At 47.2% G+C, this 19852-nt stretch overlaps 1 protein-coding gene across 4 annotated transcripts in view; it reads right to left on the bottom strand.

Moving 5' to 3' along the window:
- Positions 1–19852, bottom strand: part of Gas7 (growth arrest specific 7) — a 232847-nt gene that overhangs the window by 115350 nt on the left and 97645 nt on the right. Inside the window, exon 1 of one of the 4 annotated variants that reach the window (XM_029483459.1) lies at positions 2743–2896. The exons of 2 other annotated variants lie outside the window; for them this stretch is intronic. In XM_029483459.1, coding sequence (XP_029339319.1) covers positions 2743–2772 — 30 coding nt within the window. In that variant the 5' untranslated portion in view covers positions 2773–2896. Of the gene's footprint in view, positions 1–2742; positions 2897–19852 lie in introns of those variants that run through there. One more of the 4 variants, XM_029483461.1, reaches the window with a different exon arrangement.

Genomic DNA, 19852 nt, shown 5'->3' with positions numbered 1-19852 from the left:
TGTGTGTGTGTGTGTGTATGTGTGTGTGTGTGATAGGAAACAAAAATCAAAATTACAATAAAGTAGCAAATCTCACTATTTTGCCCTTGAGTTTGCCCACTGGCCACCAGCTGTGCCTGCTGCTGTTATCTGTTGGCCATCTGCATACCCTGTCATTTGAAGAGATGCTTTTGGTTTTAAAGAGCTGAGTACCATTTTCCTCAGGCTGCCCATGCCATCCAGCTTTCTGGCCAGGACCTCTTACTGCTGATCCTAGTGGGTGCAGCTGAATGCTAGTTTGTGGGCTATCAGTGGGGCAGTTTCTAAGAACTGCACATATGTGACCAGTTCCCTGCCCACTCCTGAACCTTGCTCCCAAGCCTGGTCTAACCTTTCCCCTGTGGGAAGCACAGACACATTTTCTTGGGCCAAAGAGACCCTGGAAGATCTGTCCTGCTTTCAGCAAGGTAGGTGTGTGAGGATGCCAAAATAGGATAGGTGTACTAGCCTGGCATAGCAGCCTGGGCGAGGGCAGATGCATGAAAGATGACAGTCATCATAAGACCAGAAAGTCACATGAGGGGAAAGAGAAAGCCAGCACTGGGGGACATAAGTCTAGCGGGAGGGAGGTTGGATTGGACTCTCCCAGGAGGAATGGGGAATTGTCTCCTGCAGGCCTCAGGGACACAGGATGAGTGTTCCAGGGTCTAGAGTATCAGTGACAGAAATCTCCACAGGCTTGGGTCACAAGGTATCTTGCCTGAGGATATTGTCTGGAGCAGCCCTGGGGGGCCTGGGCACAGCAGGTGTTATTATTCTTGCTTGCAGACCTAAGAGAACAGATGACTACATTCCCATCACCAGACCAGCCATCTCCCAGCTGGCCAGCTTGACCCTGTTTGTGCTTCTACACAGGCTTCTCCAAATGGTGCTGCACATGGATCCTACCCAAGCCTGCCCTTCTCCCTCCTGGGGAGCCAGAGTTTCACTGGAAAGGGAATCCACAGCCATTTTGGAGGGATCCTGGGCTCATTTTGGTCACTCTTCCACTTAAGGCCAACAGCATCCAAACTTTTGTTTCTTTTGAAAGTGCTAAGTGACAGAAAAAAATCATAACCTTCATGAACTAAAATATACACTGACTCTTGCTACAAGCACAAGGACATTTTGTTTTTCAGGCTAGACACTGACTAACAGGCAATATGTGGCTTGGGACTCAAGGCTCAAGATTCACTGATTCCCCAGATACAACCTCCCTTTATTGAAATATTTTCCTTTAGAGCTAGGTGGGGTATTGACCTCATCAGGACTGTGACCAGCACTTGGGAGACAGAGACAGGAGAAATGTAGATTCCAGTCTGGCTTATATTTTGAAATACTGTAAGAAAGATAGGGGGAGAGAGGGGAAGAGAGATAGAGGGAGGGAAATGAGGAGGGAGATATAGGGGTGAGATTGCAGGCAGGGTGCAGCAGCATGCACCTGAAGTTCTTCCATGTATTCAGTGGGCTGAGGCAGTAAGATCACTTAAGTTCTAGAGTGTAAGAGCAGCCTGAGCAAAATGAGAGCCAATCTCACACAAAGCAACAGAATGAATGGGATCGATGTCTTCAGACCTAGACCTTTGAGATATTTGCTTGTGTCTGATATTATAGGAGCTGGCACCAAAAGGCGATACTCTAGCCGTGCCACTGCCCTGTGTGCTGCATCATACTAAAGAGAAAGGAGATCCAAGGAGAGCTCTGGCTCAGCCATTATCCTCCCATGTCAGCTACTGGAGAATAGGATTGCAGCCTGACACTTGTGGATGCCTGAGGTTTGCAAAGCATGCTGTCCTCAGACCCGTCACACATCCCTATTATATCCTAGCTCTGTCCTCCATGGGGTCACCCCTACTGTGACCCAACTCATTGCAAAGCCGTGGGAAGATGTTCAACAGTTTCTGTGCGTCCCTAGGGAAATGAAGCCTCAGAAAAATTTGTCCATGGCAAAACTGTCCCACGTAGAAAGTGCATGAATCCATATAAATACAAGTTTTCTGCACTTGAACTTCATGCCTTTTCTCAAAGGCTGTCTTCTGGACCTCATTATACAACCGTGTGCTCATTATGTTTCTCCAAGTCGAGCAGAGAAAGGCATATTCCTGACTGTATTTCCCTTTTGCAGCTCCCCTGACTGATGTGTGCGCTCCATATGCTGCCCTGACCTCAGGGCAGAAAGCTCACAAAGTGACTCTGAACAGTCAGAGGGTCCGCACAGAACTCCGACTTTCCTGCCCCATTTGCTGTGTGACCTGTGCTAGAACATGTCACCTCTCTATTCTCTCAAAAGGGGGAATGATACCAGTTGCTTCCCAAAGATCTTTTTAGGCTTCCCCTGAGTACTCCACCGCACCAGTGAGAGCCTCTACAGACTGGCCACATGATGGAATGAAGAAATAAAAAAGATTCAAATCAGAGAATGGAAATAAGTCCATAGAAGCCAGTAACACTTCCATCTCAGGTACCTATCCTATGTGAGTGGCTTCCTTTGCATTTTGGAACCTTGGTCACTGTGCAACCCAGACTTCCTAAAGTCATAAGGACCAGAGAAAGCAGAGAATCACCAAAGTCCATCCGAAGCAGAGTCCACTCCTAGCTCAGGCAGATAATCAAGGAAGCTTTCTCTGTCTTCAGGAGCTGGCCGGTCAGCAGCTGTACCTGCTCCTCCTAGCCTGGGGCATCTGTTTGAAGAATGACTGAAGAAGTGCCAGGATTTCCACTCACCTCAGTCCAGCAGTTGGTCCTCATACACATCTGACAGGCTGGTCATTTTCTGCCACAGTCCCCATAGCCACGGTTTCCCTGTGGCATCCGCTAATTCAGTGTGCAAAGCAGCATTTATATATAGAAAGTTGCAACCACGCAGGTTAGCATTAAAATAGAGCCTTTGACGTTGCCGTGGCAACCAAACAAATGATATTCAAAATGAAAGAGAAGTATTCTGCAATCGGAAAAGCATGTCCACAGCCTTCCAGGACAGCTGGGCTCCTTCCCTCGAGAGGGGTGGGACAGCCTCCAGAGAAGAATTCTGTTCTTAGGCATCTCCTTCTCCATTAAGTCACCCACTCTGGTGTCAGCTGAGGCCTTGCTGGCTGCACAGGTTCCTTCCTAAAGCCAGCTCCCACCTGGGGTAGACAGACCTGAAGCCAAGCAGGAAGGCTGCTTAAGTATCTCGCCCAGGTATATCAAAATGCAAATGCTCAACACATTAAGTTCCATAGAGAAGAAACCTGTGTGTTATTACTCAGGATGCTTCTAGAAACAAAGGTGCCCTTCTGCCGCTGTCTGCCTTAAGCAGAGTCAAGAGGCCACCTGTCAGCTGAATGTCATTTGTCAAGCTACTCTATCCCCTGGAACCTCCAGTTTAAAATATTAAGTGTGTACACAGTAGAGGGGAGCAACCTACAGCCTTCTACCCCTGATTCTGGGATGTGTATCTTTCCCTCTTGTTTAATATTCCTCTTGGACATAACGGAAGCCCCACTGAAACACAGAAGTTCTTGGTTCCTACATTTAAAGCATGGGATGACCTCCCACAGTTTAAGCCGCCCAGCCACTGAGAACGCGCACTGCCTCCAGATAGAGGGGTCCTAGGTGAAGCTGGTCTCTGAGACTTTTTGAGACTCATCCTGAAGTCAAGTGTGAACTGGAAAGGCTTGAATAAAGAAGACTGTTGGTTCCAAGGGTTGATGCAGGTTACAGAGTACCAGGAACCTTCAAATGTGGCCCAGGACATGCAACGTGATGTGGGCACTCAACAGCAGAGTGGCGGTTTCCCATCATGCTAAGCATACACTTGCCATCAGACCTGGCAAGCCTGCTCTAGTTGTTCACCCGTAAGAAATAAAAACAAGCACGCACGCAAAGTCTGATTCGAGAATCTTAAGAGTACTGACTAGAATTTGGATCTTAAGTGCCCCCCCAAAGGCCTGAGGGGAGAAACAGAACCATTAAGACATGGAGGCTAATGGGAGTTGCTTTGGTCTTGCCTTTGAAAGAAACAGTTGAACTCCAGACCTTTTTTGCATCTCAACCATAGGCCTCATGCTGACTGAACACAGTCTCCACAAGCTAAGAAGCTGGGTCAAATGTCACACAGTGTGCTGTTCCCTTCATGTGACATTCTCAGATAAAGCCAAGAGGTTGGGAAAGGTGCCAGGGGTTTGGATGGGGGAGGTATGTATGAAAAAGGCATGCAGAAAGAAAAAAAAAATAGGTAGGATCTTACTATGTAGCCTTGGCTGGCCTAGAATTTGATATATAGACTAGGCTGGCCTGAAGCTTTCAGGAGGGACATTTTGGAAGTGATGGAGTTTCTACATCCTGGCTTTTGGGGTAGCTATATGAATCTATATGTGTTAATAATTTTTAGGACTATATGTCAAAAAGTTCACTTTTATTATATGATAGCTGAAAATATTATTTTCACCTTGGGGTAAAAAAAATGACAGTTGGTAACATACAGTATTCAGCTCTAAGAAGGGGTCTTCACCCCTAAGCAGGTAACCCATGTTCACATGTGTTATCTGTGTTGTTTTTCATCTGATATACACTATTTTGATTCTGGATAAACAGTCTAAAGTGTGTTTCACCAGCAGCACTATTACCTCACTGGGGAATCTACTAGAAAATGCAGGCTCTGGGACCCCTCAGACTTCCTAAAGCAGAGACTCCTAAGTGGGGTCGGTCCATATCTGAATAACCTTGGGGGCATGTGGTTCAAGTGCATGCTGATAATTGCTGACCTCAGTACAGCAGCTGGAACCAACCAGACAAGCCCGCTATGGAATCGTCAAGTCAGGTCACGCTGCAAACCCTCATTCGCTCCAGATATGGCCAGCTGCTACCCAACAAAGCAAAGCAAAGCCTATAGCTCACATGTGACCACCTAGAAGAAGCAGGAGATACAGGGATGCTTGGCACTAAGCACACCTGTGGCCTACGCTGAGACCCAAAGAGAAGCCCTCTGATATGCAGATCTACTTCAAGGTCCAAAATCTCTCCCCATTAGACCCAGCCTGGGGTCCTGGACCAGAATCAGAACCAACTTCATTCATTTATCTTCCTCCCTGGACTCCTGGAGACTGCCCCCTCAAATCAAACGTGAGCCTTGTGGTTACCCCCTGGATTCTGGAAGAGCACAGCTTCCCACCTTCCCCAGAACAAATTCCAAGGCACTTCGAGTGGTTGTTGGCTCCAAAGCCACGCCAAGATGATGGCCAAAAGGATTAAATCAGAACCATATGGATTTAATATTCAATGAAATAAACAGAATTACAGCACAGGGCTGGGCCCAAGAAACCAGGGGCTATGTCCCTGGCCCAGAGCCCAGGCTTGGTGGCCTGCAGCACAGGCTGGGCTCCCTGGCCTCTCCTCCCCACCTATGACTCCCACAAACTGTCCCAAGGGCACCCTGCCTGTTCTCTGGCTCTCCTTGTGGAGGTCTTGACTCCAATCCTGCTGTGACTGACATTTCAGTGTTTTATTGAGGTTTTTATATATATTCTCTTTTATAGCATAGCTAAAGACAGTTTGGCTTCTTTTCTAGTTCCATCAAAAGATGTACAAGCCCAGACAGGAATGCCATCCTTGAAGACATAGAGTTATAGTCCCAGAAGCACAGAGTTGGGAGTGGGGTCAGCTTTGGCACCCACCCTCTTTCCCTCCTCACAGAGTTAGCTGAACTGGGTGGGGACACCCATTTTCCCCCAGTCTCCTTGAATGGTACACAGAGAACTCCTTCCTCTCCATTTTTAGGGAAACAATACAGCACTCTGGGTAGCTAGCATTTCTGAACCAGGGTAGTTCTACCTACTCCCTCAGGTGCATGTAGACATTTATCAGTTGTCACAGTGGTGCTGGCTGGGTTAGCTCCCAGGGCTGCTACAGCAGTCTCCATGTGTCCTGGGACAACACTCTTTTAGCCCCTGTGAGGATCATAGGTCAAGGTCATAGACTGCACTCCCCCTGGGGGCTGTCTTGTCTCTGAATGATGCCCAGTCCTCGGCCAGGGCCTTTCTTGCATTTTGAAAGCCATTCATGGCAGATTAAACCCCGTTCACACTGTCATCTCTGCTCCACATCTAAGGGCCCCAATGGTCATGCTGAGCCCGACCAAGTGTTCTATGGCCAGTTCAAGGCCAATTGATTTGCAACTGTAATTCCACCCACAGCATGAGTCCTTCTTATGTAACCCACAACATACAAGTGCCCATGGGAATGGAAACTATGGTGCCTGACACCGGAGGGTGCTTGGCTTCGCTGCTAAAACACCCTACAACATCACTAGGTATGGTGGTATAAGCATGCACTCCTTGGGGGATTTAGGCAGGAGAATATTGAGTTGGAGGCTAGCATCAACTGTCCTGGGAAAAACAAACAAACAAACAAACAAACAAAACCACCACCATCAGAACCCGACAAACAATCTATCAACACAGATAAACTCTATCCCTAGTATCAACACACCAAGGCTTATAAACACTAGTGCAGCCTACCACCAAGGACACAGTTAGCTCCCAGTGACCCTGACTCAAATCCATTCCCTAGAGCTCACTCTTGGAACTTTTAGAGACTTTCAGAGCTCTGCTCCAGAGTGAAAACGGAGTGTTTAACACTGTGTTAAGAATTTTAAAGTATATTTTGTAATTGATCAGGGTAGCACTCCTAGCTCATAGAAGATACAAGGCTTCCCTCTTCCAGACATGCTGAGCTTCCAGAAGCTGATGCACTCAGGGATCTCAGTCCTCACAATGTCCACTGGCCCACAGGATCTGAGTAAGCACCATTTCTCCTCTCTGTGGTGAGTTCTATAGCAGACAGCACAGCCTCGGGGAAGGATCAGGGCTCTCAGGACATCAGGAGAAGCACCCAGAAAGGATGCATCTTTCATCCCTAACAAAAACAAACTTTGGCCCTGTGCCTTTGTCTCTGGCTGTATTTCCCAGAGCGGGTCAAGAAGGTGCTGGGAAGGGTGACTCCAGGAATGCTACTTTGGTTTCTGGGTTGTTGCAGTAACATACGGACCAAGAACAACTTGGGGAGGAGGGAAGGGTTTATTGGGCTTACAGGTTACAGTCCATCATCCAGGGAAGCCAAAGCAGGAGTTTGAAGCAGAAACCACAGAGAAATGCTGTTTACTAGCTTGCTCAACTACCTTTATTACACAGCCCAGGCATTGCATACAGCAGGCTGCAGCCTCCAACGTCAGCAAGAAAATGCTCCCCGACCCCCACCCAGAAGACGTGCCTACAGGCCAGTCTGATGGAAGCAATTTCTTAGTTGAGATTCAGTCTTCCCAGGTGACTCTGGGTTGTGTCGAGTTGACAGCTGAAACTAACTGTGACACAATGTTAGTGTAGTGGGGTTTCCCCTAAAGTAACAGCCAGGCAGGGCCTGCTGACACCACTTCACTGTCAATCTGCCGAAAGTCAGAGCCTGCTCTCTCCACGCCCATCTTGTGATAGGCAGAAGGATCGGGATACTTCTGTTGATTTCTCTCTCTCTCTCTCTCTCTCTCTCTCTCTCTCTCTCTCTCTCTGTGTGTGTGTGTGTGTGTGTGTCCCCAAGGGCTCTTACCCCAGGAGAGTCCCTATAACCCATTCCCCTTCCACTCCCTCTGTAGGGCACAGGGAATCACTTATTTGACTTCTGTGCAGCAACATTGCCAACACCACCACCTCTGCTCCAAACCACAGAGACAATAACTCCAGGAAAGCCTGACACCTCTGAGATACCCTGAGACAAATGACCATGTGCGCCAAGGTATCTACTGCACAGGGCACTGGGTGTTTGAGTGAATCTGCTGGGTGGGCGGTACTGGGAACCCTTCTTGGCCCTGATGTCTCAGGGGTCCACAGGCAGCTACAGTTCAGTTTGGGGAGGACAATAAGCTTGTGTCCTAAACACTTCCATGCATTATGTCATTTAGTTGTCATGTCCTCACTTGTTGCAGGTCACCTGAAGCCATCTGGGTTCTACAGTCATGGGCAGCTCGCTGAGAAATCAGTTCAGATTTCAGTTCAACTGCTTGTGCTAGGATACGAATGCACAAGAGAACACAGGATGGGAACCCAGGTGGCCCAGGGACTTTGTCAGAGCTGTAGCCCAGGTTCATCAGACATCACACCGAAGGCCGGGCCTTGTGTACCTGGTTCTAAAACTCTGTTCAGCCTTTCCCCTGTCCACCATGGCACCCTCTTGCCCACCATGGAACACAGCTTGACAAATGGTCACCCTCCCTGGCCAAAGGCTTCCTTTAGACTCCAGGCTGAGCATGCCCAATTGCAATCAAGAATAAGGGGAGAGGGGTGCAAGATGAAGGGGGGCAGGAAGTCTTTTCAGATTTCTATTTTTCTCATCCAGCCACAGCAGCTCCTTTGTTTGTTGCTCGGGCCTGTCCAGTGAGTTGACCCCACTCCCCACAGAGACAGTGCCGAAGAACGCCCTATTGTAAGAGAGTGCTGGCCCATGCTTCCTTCTCCCTTCTCCCAGCACAGGCCTCCCTCCCCACACCCAACATTAGTCACATAAGCCCAACAGAAGTTCAAAGATGCTTTGATAATGGGTCTTTCAAATGGATGCCTGCCGCCCCCCCCCCCCCCCCCCCCCGCAGGATGGCAGCTGCTACTATTGCAGGATTCCCCAACAAATGAAGGGAGACTCCCTTGTCAGCAGAGACTGGAGTAGAGGTGAACATGGCTTGGGGTCTCCTGAATAGCCAGGACAATCTGTGTGGTGGTGTAGAAGCCACTGTGGGATCCCAAGGCATCTTATCGGGGTTTGCAGCCATGAGACCAGAAGCAGCCTGTAACATCCAGATCTGTGCAGCATCTCCCTGCCACTGGTGATCATGTATAAACCCCACTGGTAAGAGATCCACAAGTTTCTGTTTTCAATGCTCACAGTTTCTGGGACCAATGGCTTCAGCTTGGGTAATTAGGAGATCTTGTGCCTTGGCCAGAGCAACGATTTCAATGATGTGTCCATGACCCAAGACAGACCTATGAGAATGAATCCTTAGACCCTGGTTGGAATTATTAGGGAAAAGAGGTATTATGATGACAAGCAAGCTTGAAGGTTGAGGGTGGGGTTTGCAGACAGCTCACCAAGGAATAGAGTCAATGGAAAAGACAGGGATGGAGAGAAGAGAAGGAAGAAGCAAGGGCAAAAACTTTGTAGTGTGCTAACATTTGCTAAGCTACCTGATCAAACCTTGTCTGAAGCTAAACTTCCAGGGAATGTTCAGTTACATCAAGCTGGAAAACCCTTTTTCCTGGAAAGTCAACTTGAGTAGGACGTCCACTAAGAAGTGATAGAACTCAGTTCTTGCCTCCTTCAGCTCCTGGTGGCTGCTCGCTCCTCTTACTGCTGTGTCAGCCTCTGGCTTCCTGGGCATGCTCTTCCTTAACCATTTGAACTCCTATCTCAACCTCAGCCCCCTGCCAAGGACACTTGTGATAACATCAAGGTTTACCAAGATAACCCAGGGCAGTTTCAAGAGCCTTAATGTATGTAGTACATCTGCTAAGACCTCTTCTAACAAACAAACAAAAATTCATGTTTCTGGCTATTAAGCAAAGACAGATCTGTGAGAGCCACTATCAGCTGCCCCACCGCCAACCACACTGAGTCAGGCTGCTGTCTGAATGTAGATCCTCATCGACATGTGCTGAGGAACACCTCCCAACAGTCTCAACTCTGAGCTGAACCTGAAGACGGTGCGTGTCAGCTTCAGGACTTACATGCTCTGAGGACAGAAATGGCTTTGAGGAATGGTGGTGCAGAAACGCCTGGCTGATAGCTTTTCTCTGTGGTTTACAGAGGAAACAAAGACTGTGAACTGGGGTTTCCCAAAGTGTAGAAAACCAGGGGGTTCCCGGAATGCTTGCAGCACTAAGATGAACCCTACACGAGGAGGTGGGTGGCCTAAGAGGTTCACTTTTTAAGTAGTTTTCTATTCATTTCACGTCTATTAGTGAAAAAAGGGTAGGCTTAAAGCCTAGGAGAACACTGATATTAGAGCATGACACTGTCGTGACCTGTCTAGCTAACCAACCCCGTGCAAAGTACTGGCAACAACTACTATGAACTTGGGAGCTGAGTTCAAATCCACACCTGGCTTAGGCAAGACACTTGATCTCTCTGGACAATATCTGGAATAGGCAGTCCCCATGACAACAGAAATAATAGAGATGCTGTTTTAAGTTACACAGTGGTACGATTTAATTGGGCAGATGGACATGAAGCATTGCCCTGCTTTTATGTATACTGCTGCATGCCATAGTTCCTGCTCTTGTCTCTGGGTCCTACCATCATCCTTACTAGATTGTTCTAGTGAGATCTGATAGAATCAAGCATCCATCCCATGCCAGCTGGGTCTCCTCTGTCTCCTGTTAAACTCTAGTTCCCTCAGTTTTCCAACCAGTCAAATGGGTCCACTTCTCTAAGTCTCTTCCCGACCACCTAGAGGAAAGTCTGAACAGAGGCCACCCCACAGAACAACCTGACAACTCTACCTCCAATCTTAAGCCAAGGGTGTCTGCAAACTTCCTAGTCCTGTCCTGTTCTTCTGTCACAGCAGGGTTGTTTGTTTGTCTGTATAGCTCTGCTTTCAAGACCCTGGCTCAAGTGGGGTGGGGTCAGGTCCTAAACCCTTCCTGGTATTCTGTACCCTGTTTGAAAGTACATTTCTTAAGTGAGTCAGGTCCCTTGGAGGGAAGCAGATCTCAACATTCCTTAATCTTGACACTATCTCAGATGGTAGTCATGGTTACAGGCAACTAATGACCAGGGTGTGGCGTCTCTGACACTGCCTTCACCCTGGTCACTAAGAGTGTTCGCCATCCTTCAGCACTTTTTAGTATGAGTCACAGCTGAGGCATAAGCCATGTGTGAAAAGCCCCAACAGGGCCTCCTGCTTCTCCTGTTCAGTGAGAAGTGAAGCCATATCACACCAGAATCCCGAAAAGGCAAGCCCCACCTTATATGTTATTGAGAGACTGGCCCTTCTCAGGAGCAGCACTTGCCTTGTGGCACCTCTTCCTGTTTGGTTCAGGAAGGCCTTTTGCTGTTGCCAAGGTTGGTCTCAATCTGAGACGGAATATTGTGGGTCCTCTAGACCAGTCCTGGGTTTGATGGTTGGCTAATAGAACTCATAAGATTCAACACATGTCTCTGCTCCTGGCTAAGGGCTATTTCAACAACAGGATACAAAATAACTCTCTGAAGGGCTGTGGAGACAGAGGCAAATCCTCGAGTAAATGAGTTGAGTTCTAGAGTCCTCCCCAGGGAATTTCTCCCAGCAGATAGAGTCATGTGGGGCATGCTGAACTCCCCCAGCAGTGATTGTGACAGAATGTGTAATCGTAATCACTGTCTACTAAGGAAACTCACGAGTCCCCAGATCCAGTCTTTGCCACCCCCTCCCCAACCCTCCACACACAGGAGGAGGTCAGAAAAGGACATCAAGTGTCCTGCTCTATGGCTCTCTGCCTTATTTCCTTGAGCCAGGGTCTCTCACTGAGCCTGGAGCTCAGTTGCAGAAATCCTCCTGTCTCCTCCTCCCACAGAGCTGAGATAACAAAACACAGAGGTGGCCATGCCTGGCTCATTTTGTTGCTGAGACTCTGAACTCAGATCCTCCTGCCCGTGTAATGTGTCCTCTTACCCAAGAACAATCTACTCTAACCCGAGGGTCCGGAATTATTATTAGGGGCTGGTTACACAGGCGCCGTGAGCCTAGCATGTAGCCACGCTGCAGGTTCTCAGAAGCAAAGCAGGTGCTTGGCATCAAGTACGTGTATAGGAATAGTTTACGAGATGGACCACTGCCATCACTGGGAAATAGTGAAAACTTCTCAAACACTAGGTGAGGGGTGATATCACAAACTGGCCTGTTAAAGAAAGCAGGATCAGATATGCTAACGACACTTTTTACAGGTTTCTTTAATTCTTTCTTTCTTTCTTTCTTTCTCTCTTTCTTTCTTTCTTTCTTTCTTTCTTTCTTTCTTTCTTTCTTTCTTTCTTTCTTTCTTTCTTTCTTTCTTATTTATTCACTTAGCATGAAGGATGTACATGCCATGGTCTGCACATGGAAGCCAGAGGGCAACTTGTTGGAGTTGGTTCTCTCCTAACATGTGGGTACTGGGAACTGAACCCAGGTTATCAGGTTTGGCAGCAATCACCATAATCCACTGAGCCACCCCATCTGCGTCTACGCCAGCTACTCTTCCTTCCAGCGGTAGAATGCACCGCAGAATGGCCCTCCCCTGCTGTCTGGCCCCTGGCTGCCTAAATCCTCATAGCAAATTCTACACAGATGGCAGTTTCTGGAATGCCGTTGACAGAGTGCATACTCTCCACAAAGCTCCCAGGTCCACGGCTGGCCTCTGCCCATTGTCAGTCCAGGAATGCCAGCCTCCGGGGTCAGTATGTCATGAGGATGAGAATTTTATGTAGCAACAACAACCCCTGACAATGACTGCCAGGCACTGGGCCAAGCACTTGACACCCAAGAAGCTTGCTTTACTATTAATATCACTGTTTTATGATGGAGTCACCCATAGCGAGAATACATGAAATGACTTGCCCAAAGTCACGCTGTCAACAGGTTTGAACTCTGGTCCATTTGACCAGTGACCTTTAACCCCTAGATTCACTTACTTCCAAGAGCCTGTCTTTCCTTTGACCACCATTATAATTTTCAGCAAACTCAATATAGCTTTCTTCTTTGCTAATGGACTCATGCTTTTTTTTCCTTTAAAGAATGTCGAAAATAAAGTGTTATGTTTACCTTCAAATAGGAAATTAGTGACATTTGCTAGAAACATGTAGTAACCATTAAAATGGTTACAATGAAAATCTAGCAAGGATGTTCGCCCTCGCTAGCTGCTGCTGGCTGCTAGGGCATCTGTCACCCAGCTCCAGTCAGAGCCCTCGCCTTACCACAATCATGAACACTGAGGAAACACAAAGGAAAAGACTTCTCTCCATAGAAGTGTTGGGACTGAACATCTTACCCATACATGATTATGTTAGCTTTCTGATACTTTGACAAAAAAAAAAAAAAAAGGTATAATTTGGTTCATGGCCTGAGAGGTTTTTCCTCCATAACTCTTGGTCCTGTGGAGCAGGGAGCATCTTGGCAGGAGTGATGGAGAAAACTGCTCACCTGGTGATCATTAGGAGACCAACTAGGGAAAGAGGAAGGAAAGGTTGGAGTCCCAATATCTCGATCCATGGTAGGTCCCAGATGGGCTAACTTCCCCTGGGCTCCAGATCAATCCTGAAGACTCTACTGCCTGCTAATAGGACCACGGGCTGGGAACTAAGCCTTCAACAGGTGACCCCTGAGAGAGCAGGCCAGATTCACACAATAGTCGTCATCTAAGTGTGCCTTAGCACGGCACTTTGGGAACTCTGGTCCACTTGGCCAAAGCTTCCATCGGCAGACAGTGTGTACAAAGAAGAAGCAGAGCAGAGAAAAACTGCTACATACTGTAGCTACTCTCCAGCCTGTCCAGTCTGGCTCACTAAGCCTGGCAGGGCTTCCTGGCTTCCTGTGTGCCCTATTGTGCCCTACTCCTCAACCCCAGACCCCTCCTGGTCAGCGCTGGCCTGGGTCAGCTGCCCCACCCTGCTATACCACTCTCTAATTTGATGTTGTTTATCTCTATCTCCTGGTTCCTTGGGCTCTGCTTGCCAGGTTATCAGCTAGACTTTTGCAAAGGAAAATAGCAGCAACATAAGGGGGAGGGGGAGGGGGAGGGAGAGGGAGAGAGGCAGAATGAATAGGTGTGATCTAGAAGATGGGAGTCAATGTAGCAGAAGAACACAGAGGAGATAGAATTACACCTTTTTCCTCTAAGGAAAAGGGGACTTCCCCATCCTAACAGGATACCTTGAATGATCTGGCCTGGCATTTAGAATCCCTACTAGTTCAGCCCTGAACTCTGAGGAGTGATCCAACTGGGCCAGTGACTCTCACTGAAGGCAATTCAATGGGGCGCTTCCAGTCAGCAAGTCAATGGACACCAAAGGAGAGTGGGGCCACCAGGTGACTGAGTGCTGCCGCTTTAGAAGTGAATGGATCTAGGTTGGACTCCTGGCTCCACCATCTCCTTGGACAAGTGATGAGATTTCTACACTTACGAGTTGGACCCAAAACAGTCTACTATGGTAATTTAGGATGCTGTGGATAAGCAGGACACTATAAGATCTGTGCTGAGCTCACATTATATTTATAGTGCTAGGCTTGAGAAATCAGGAAAGGGTGTGGCTCTATGACATCCCAGCATGCAGATCCACCACAGCCCAGGGTCTCTTGCAACATTTATGTACGGAATAAGGACCTGGCGTCAGAGCCCTGACCCCTTCTCTCTGGCTGTCTCCTAATACTACATCACTTCTGCCGACCCTGAATTGGCCAAAGGTTCCACTGGCAGACAGTGCGGCCAGAGAAGATCCAGGACAGGTTTCTTTGCTCAAGGCTTGGAGACAGCCCCAGGGGTGTTCAAATGACAGCTTTCCCTGCCATGCTAGAGGATCTTGTGGTGGAAAATAAGCTTTCTATGAAGCCTTGGAACGGAAACACAGCCTCAGAAAGTTCCATTGCTTCCTGGCAAAAGCAGCTTGAAGCCCATAAGCACACATCCCCAACCGTCACCCACCCCTCCACGCCACTCCACAGAGCCATGAGGTAAAGAAGAGCTTGATCACCACTGCTGTTCCTGAGCAGGAGCCACAGTGAGGACTGAGGAGGCCCAGACAACAGGACTTGTAAGGGTGGTGTCAAGGCCCCAGGACTGATGTACCTGTGGCTTATCTGCAGTTGAAGGCACTTCCTACTGGTTCTCTGTCATTTGTCTAAACACAAGGAACTAAAATAAAAAGAAGAAAGTGTCACTCTTCAATCTGTGTCATCATCCCTAGTGTACCAAGCAAGGCTTCCCAGAGCTGGCAGTTGATATAAAAAAACAAAAGGCGGCATTCCTGCCTGGGGACCAGAGTGACAGCAGGCTAGAGGGAGTTGAAGTGAGACAAGGAAATGGGATTTTGATTGTGTGGATAACGCGTGGGGGAGCCGGAGATCAAAGACAAGTGCATGTGAATCTCAGAGCCCAGAGCTTCCCAGGATGCAACATGTCCTGACAGGCTGTGTGGCTCAGCCTGAGAAACAGGAAAACTCAGAAGGGGTGGTCACTGTATAGCCACCTGAGGAGTGAGTCCCACCCCACAGCCCCAGGCAGAGCTCCAGAAAGCTTCATAGTCTTGCTAATATGAAGTTTTAAAAACAGGGGATACCCTTACTCTGGCCAATGCAGGCCTGGGTGCTAGTTATACCCTACCCAAGAAGTCAAAAAACTTAAATTTTAACTTATTCTCCCCACCCCAACCCCCACTGAGTGCCAGGGGGAGAATCGAAGTACAAATGACAGCCTGTAGCTGTTGTATAAAGCACAGCCAGAGAAGCCACCACTGAGCCTCTACTAAAGGTAAAGTTCAAACCCCTCCAGCCTCCTCTATCATCAGATCTACATTCTAAAAAGTACAACACAGTAAGTAAGCTATGAGCACAAAAACTAGTGTTTGAGAAACACTAGTGCCAAGCATATGGGCTATTCTACCAATGCAGTGTACCCTCCAGGGAAGTGCTGATAGAATTTGTAACAGCCACACAGACAGCTGCAGGGCTCAGAGGCACTTCTGAGTGAGACATCTCATGCCGACTCTCTTCCCCAGCTGAATTCAGGGCTGCGTGTACTTCTCCCAATCCCTGACTCATTGATCAACCCAGACATTCAACTGCCTCCTTGGAGCTGGTCAGCCTCGCGGAGCAGCGTTTCGGAAATTATTGACATGTCTGTTTCTATTTATGCATCATGCTTACTGAAACATTTACTGTGTCAGGTGCCTAGAACCCACAGACAAGTGGCCCAGTAAAGGGATATGCCTTCTTGCAGGAGGAAAAGACAGCAAATGGGTAGTCACAGATGCATGGTGGGTAGTCACAGATGCATGATGGGTAGTCACAGGTGCATGATGGGTATTAACAGGTGCATGATGGGTAGTCACAGGTGTATGAGGGATTTGTGCAATGATGAGTACTCAGTATAGGGTACCAAGGGAACATCCATCTATTCAGGTCTTCTTCAAAGGACTGCTGCCCAAGAGCCACCCTAAAGACCTGCTTCCTTCTAACTGGACTTTCCTCTGCATTTTGTCCCTTCTGCCTTGCCTTAACTTTGTTATATTGACTATATTTTATTTCCTATCTCCCTCCACAAACCTGGCATTTATAGAGTCCATTTATACTATGTAGGTGGTTACAGTGACATTTTTAAACATGGACACTTGACTTCAAACTCAGTATTAATCAATAGCTCTTTTTTTTTCCTTCAGAATAATACAAATTCCCAGCATGCTTTGCCTTTGATTGTTCTCCACTTTCTGGGTATTGCAGGAATGGGTAAAGATGCTATTTTTTCAACAAGTCCCAGAACTGTCAGTGTGTTACTGTTGATGAGTTTCCAGAAAAATAAAAACATCCAAATTGACTCAAGAGGAAATAGAAACCCTGCAAAAAATCGATAACTTTCAAAGGAATTGATCCAGGGGTCAAATATCTAAGTTGAAAACCTTAATAGTCCTGTGTTGTTTTCCTGTTAAGTTTTCGCAAATGTTTAAGGAATAGACAATGGCGAACAGTCTTGCCCAGAAATCAAGACGAAAACATTCAACTCCATTTATAACACCCGACAGCAACTTTAGACAACTTCAAAGGAAAATAACACGGGAGAAGAAATTTAAAAGCCTGCCTCCTAACCCCACTTAGCATGTAAAGTGTAAAAATTTGAAATAAGCATTAGCAAATTCTAGACACGCAGAGGTGTGAAAACATCAGAAAGCTCATCAAACTCAACACATTAAAGGATTACAAAAATAATACGCACAGGCTGGGCCACTGAGATGTCTCAGCAGCTACCGGTGCTTGCTGTACAAGCCTGAGAGCCAGAGTTCAATGGTGGAACCCATGGAAAGATGGAGCAAGAACCGACTCCACAAAGTTGTCCTCTGACCTCCACAGGCACGCATAGAACACATGCACGTACACATACCGTCTACCCCCAACACAGTAAAAATCCAAGAACACAAAAAATACAAAATACAAGTCCTTTAATGAGACAGTATTTTTTTTGCCCCAGAATCCCTGCTACTAGGCCAGTAGCTTACTGGGCCACACACAGCTTGGTAACTATGTAAGTCTGCCAGCCTTTCTAAATCATTCAGGGTAGCCTGACTTCTCTCTCTCTCTCTCTCTCTCTCTCTCTCTCTCTCTCTCTCTCTCTCGTGTACTTTCCCCCACACTCTGGGCTTCCTTACTCTTTCTTTAAGGCTTTCCTCCCCCACCAAGTGGCTCCTCGCCCACTGTGAGTCTGACCTCTGCGCTGGCTCAGACAGCATGGCCCATTCCCTTCCCCTCTCCATTCTCCTTCAGTAGCTGCCAAGTCTCACAGCTTGCCTGCCCTGGGTAGGCACATGCACAAGCTAACTAACCTACATGCAGAATGAACACCGGATCTGGCAGAAGAAGTCAGTACCCCTATGAGAATGAAAGCTCCCCACAGGTTAGGAACAGAAGGGAATTTCTTTGGACTCATAAATCATAACCACAATATACTTCACACTTAATGGAAAACACTAGGTGCTTTTCTGTTAAAATCAAGAATAAAAAGGCTATTCACGACCATCGATTTTTAAATACTGTATAGAAACAACCGAGAAAAACAGAAATACGAAAGAAAAAAGATTACAAAGACTGCTGACATCCCCCTGCAATATAATTGTCTGCCTCCAAGATCCCAGAAATCATGCAAACAGTCAGAAGTAATGGGGCAGTTCAGGGTGTATTAATAGAAACTATCAACGTTCCTATGAACTGGCAACAATCAAAAGACATAATACATACTTAGGGTTCAAATGTTTGAATGGAAGCAGATTGTCTAGTTCTGTGCTTTCCTGAAACTCAATTAGAAGAACTTGAAAAGAATTAGATACAAAGCCACAAAGAGGAAAATAAGATAAGACAAGAGTTGACAATGTTATAGAATACATAAAGCTCTAGACGGCAGAACGCAAGTGGGGTGAGGAGGAGAAAGCGGAACCCTGGACACTGCAGGGGAGGACGAGAGAAATGAGCTGGTTTTTAAATATGAAAACTCAGAAAGGCCATGGAAGGCTCACAGGCATGGATCATGTGGAGGTAAGGCCCCTTCTAACCCTGGCAGCCAGTGACCTGCCCTCCCCCAGTGTCAGGAAGGAGTCTAGAGCTCCTGTCTCAGGGGCATCCAGAGCTCAGATTGAAATATGGCGTTTAGGAACTGTCCACGGTTGCAGGTTCAGAACAGACGCGTTTCCTTTGAAGAAATCTACAGCGGAGCAATGCTTTTAAAATGGCAGAAAACTAAGGAATCAGAAGAGGTGTGACTCCCCAAAACAAGACAGAGAAGCAAAGAAAACTGGGGGACAGTTCAGAGGAAGATCTCAAGATGACAGCTGTCATTCAGACCAGCCCTGGGAAGCCCTTCCATCCTGGTAAAGACTGACATGGGCTGGCAGTGCCTGGGGACAAATTGAAAGGTGGGCTGAAACATCTGGGAAGGAACAAGGGACAGAAGGAACTCCCCCAGATGTGTTCATCATTATTTATTCTTCTCTTCTTTGTTGGTTTTTGTTTGCTTTGTTTTTTAAATCAAAGGAGCAGAGGCCCAGAAGAAATCCAGTTACAAGAGGATCCCTCTGCAGTGAAAATTCACCAGACTCTGCTATAACCAAACATCACCATCATGCTGCTTACCAGTAGTGAACGGAATTATACCTGGGGAAGGTGTACGTGATGACAGGAAGGCCACGTCTAAACTCCTATAAGTGTGTAGCTAAGACTACTCAACTCTTGGCGAATGGGAAGCAGACAGGAGGTATTGATAGGGTAAGATACAGCTCCCAAGAATATCCCTCTGTGACTGACTACCTCCAGATAGGCCTCCCTTCCTAAAGTTTGCAGAAATTCCCAAAATAGTACCGTTGACCAGAGAGTAAGCCTTTAACGACAAACCTGTGTGTGGGGGGGTGTATTTCATATTCAAACCATAGTATTCTGTCCCAGGGCCTTAAAAACCTCACATCCAATCTCATGCAAAATGCATTCAGTTCATCTCCCTGAGTCCCCATAGCCTCAAATTCTAGCATTGGACAAAAGCCAAGTTCAAAGTTTCCTGTGAGACTTAAGGCAAAATACTAATGGTAAGTGCCTGTAACATAAAATAAAATAGAATAGAATAAAATAAAATAAAATAAAATAATTGCACCCTTAAACAGTGGCACGGAGAAGATGATCCCATTCTAAAAAGGGAAACGGATATCATCAAGGAAGGACCGGACCAAGGCTAGACTGGAACCTACAGGACAAACAGTAACGTCTGGGAGTCCATGTTGAGCATCCAGTGCAGGGTGACATGAGATGAGCTCTGTCCATCAGGTTCACTCAGATCCAACCACACAGATTTGCCTGGAACAGCCCACATGGCTTTGCTTTGGAGCTGGCAGCTTTCTTTGGCAGACACCCTCACATTACTCACATCTCCAACATCTTGGGGTCTCTGCTGCAGCTTAAACTTCCTTTCACATAGCTCATGTGATGCATACATGAGCTATGTATGCAGATCGAATGTGTGCATTTATACACACACACACACACACACACACACACACACACACACACAGAGAGAGAGAGAGAGAGAGAGAGAGAGAGAGAGAGAGAGAGAGAGAAGGTGAA

This window comes from Mus caroli, chromosome 11, assembly GCF_900094665.2.
Source record: "Mus caroli chromosome 11, CAROLI_EIJ_v1.1, whole genome shotgun sequence".
In the NCBI taxonomy this organism is placed as follows: domain Eukaryota; kingdom Metazoa; phylum Chordata; class Mammalia; order Rodentia; family Muridae; genus Mus; species Mus caroli.
This window is presented reverse-complemented; position numbering and strand designations above follow the sequence as displayed.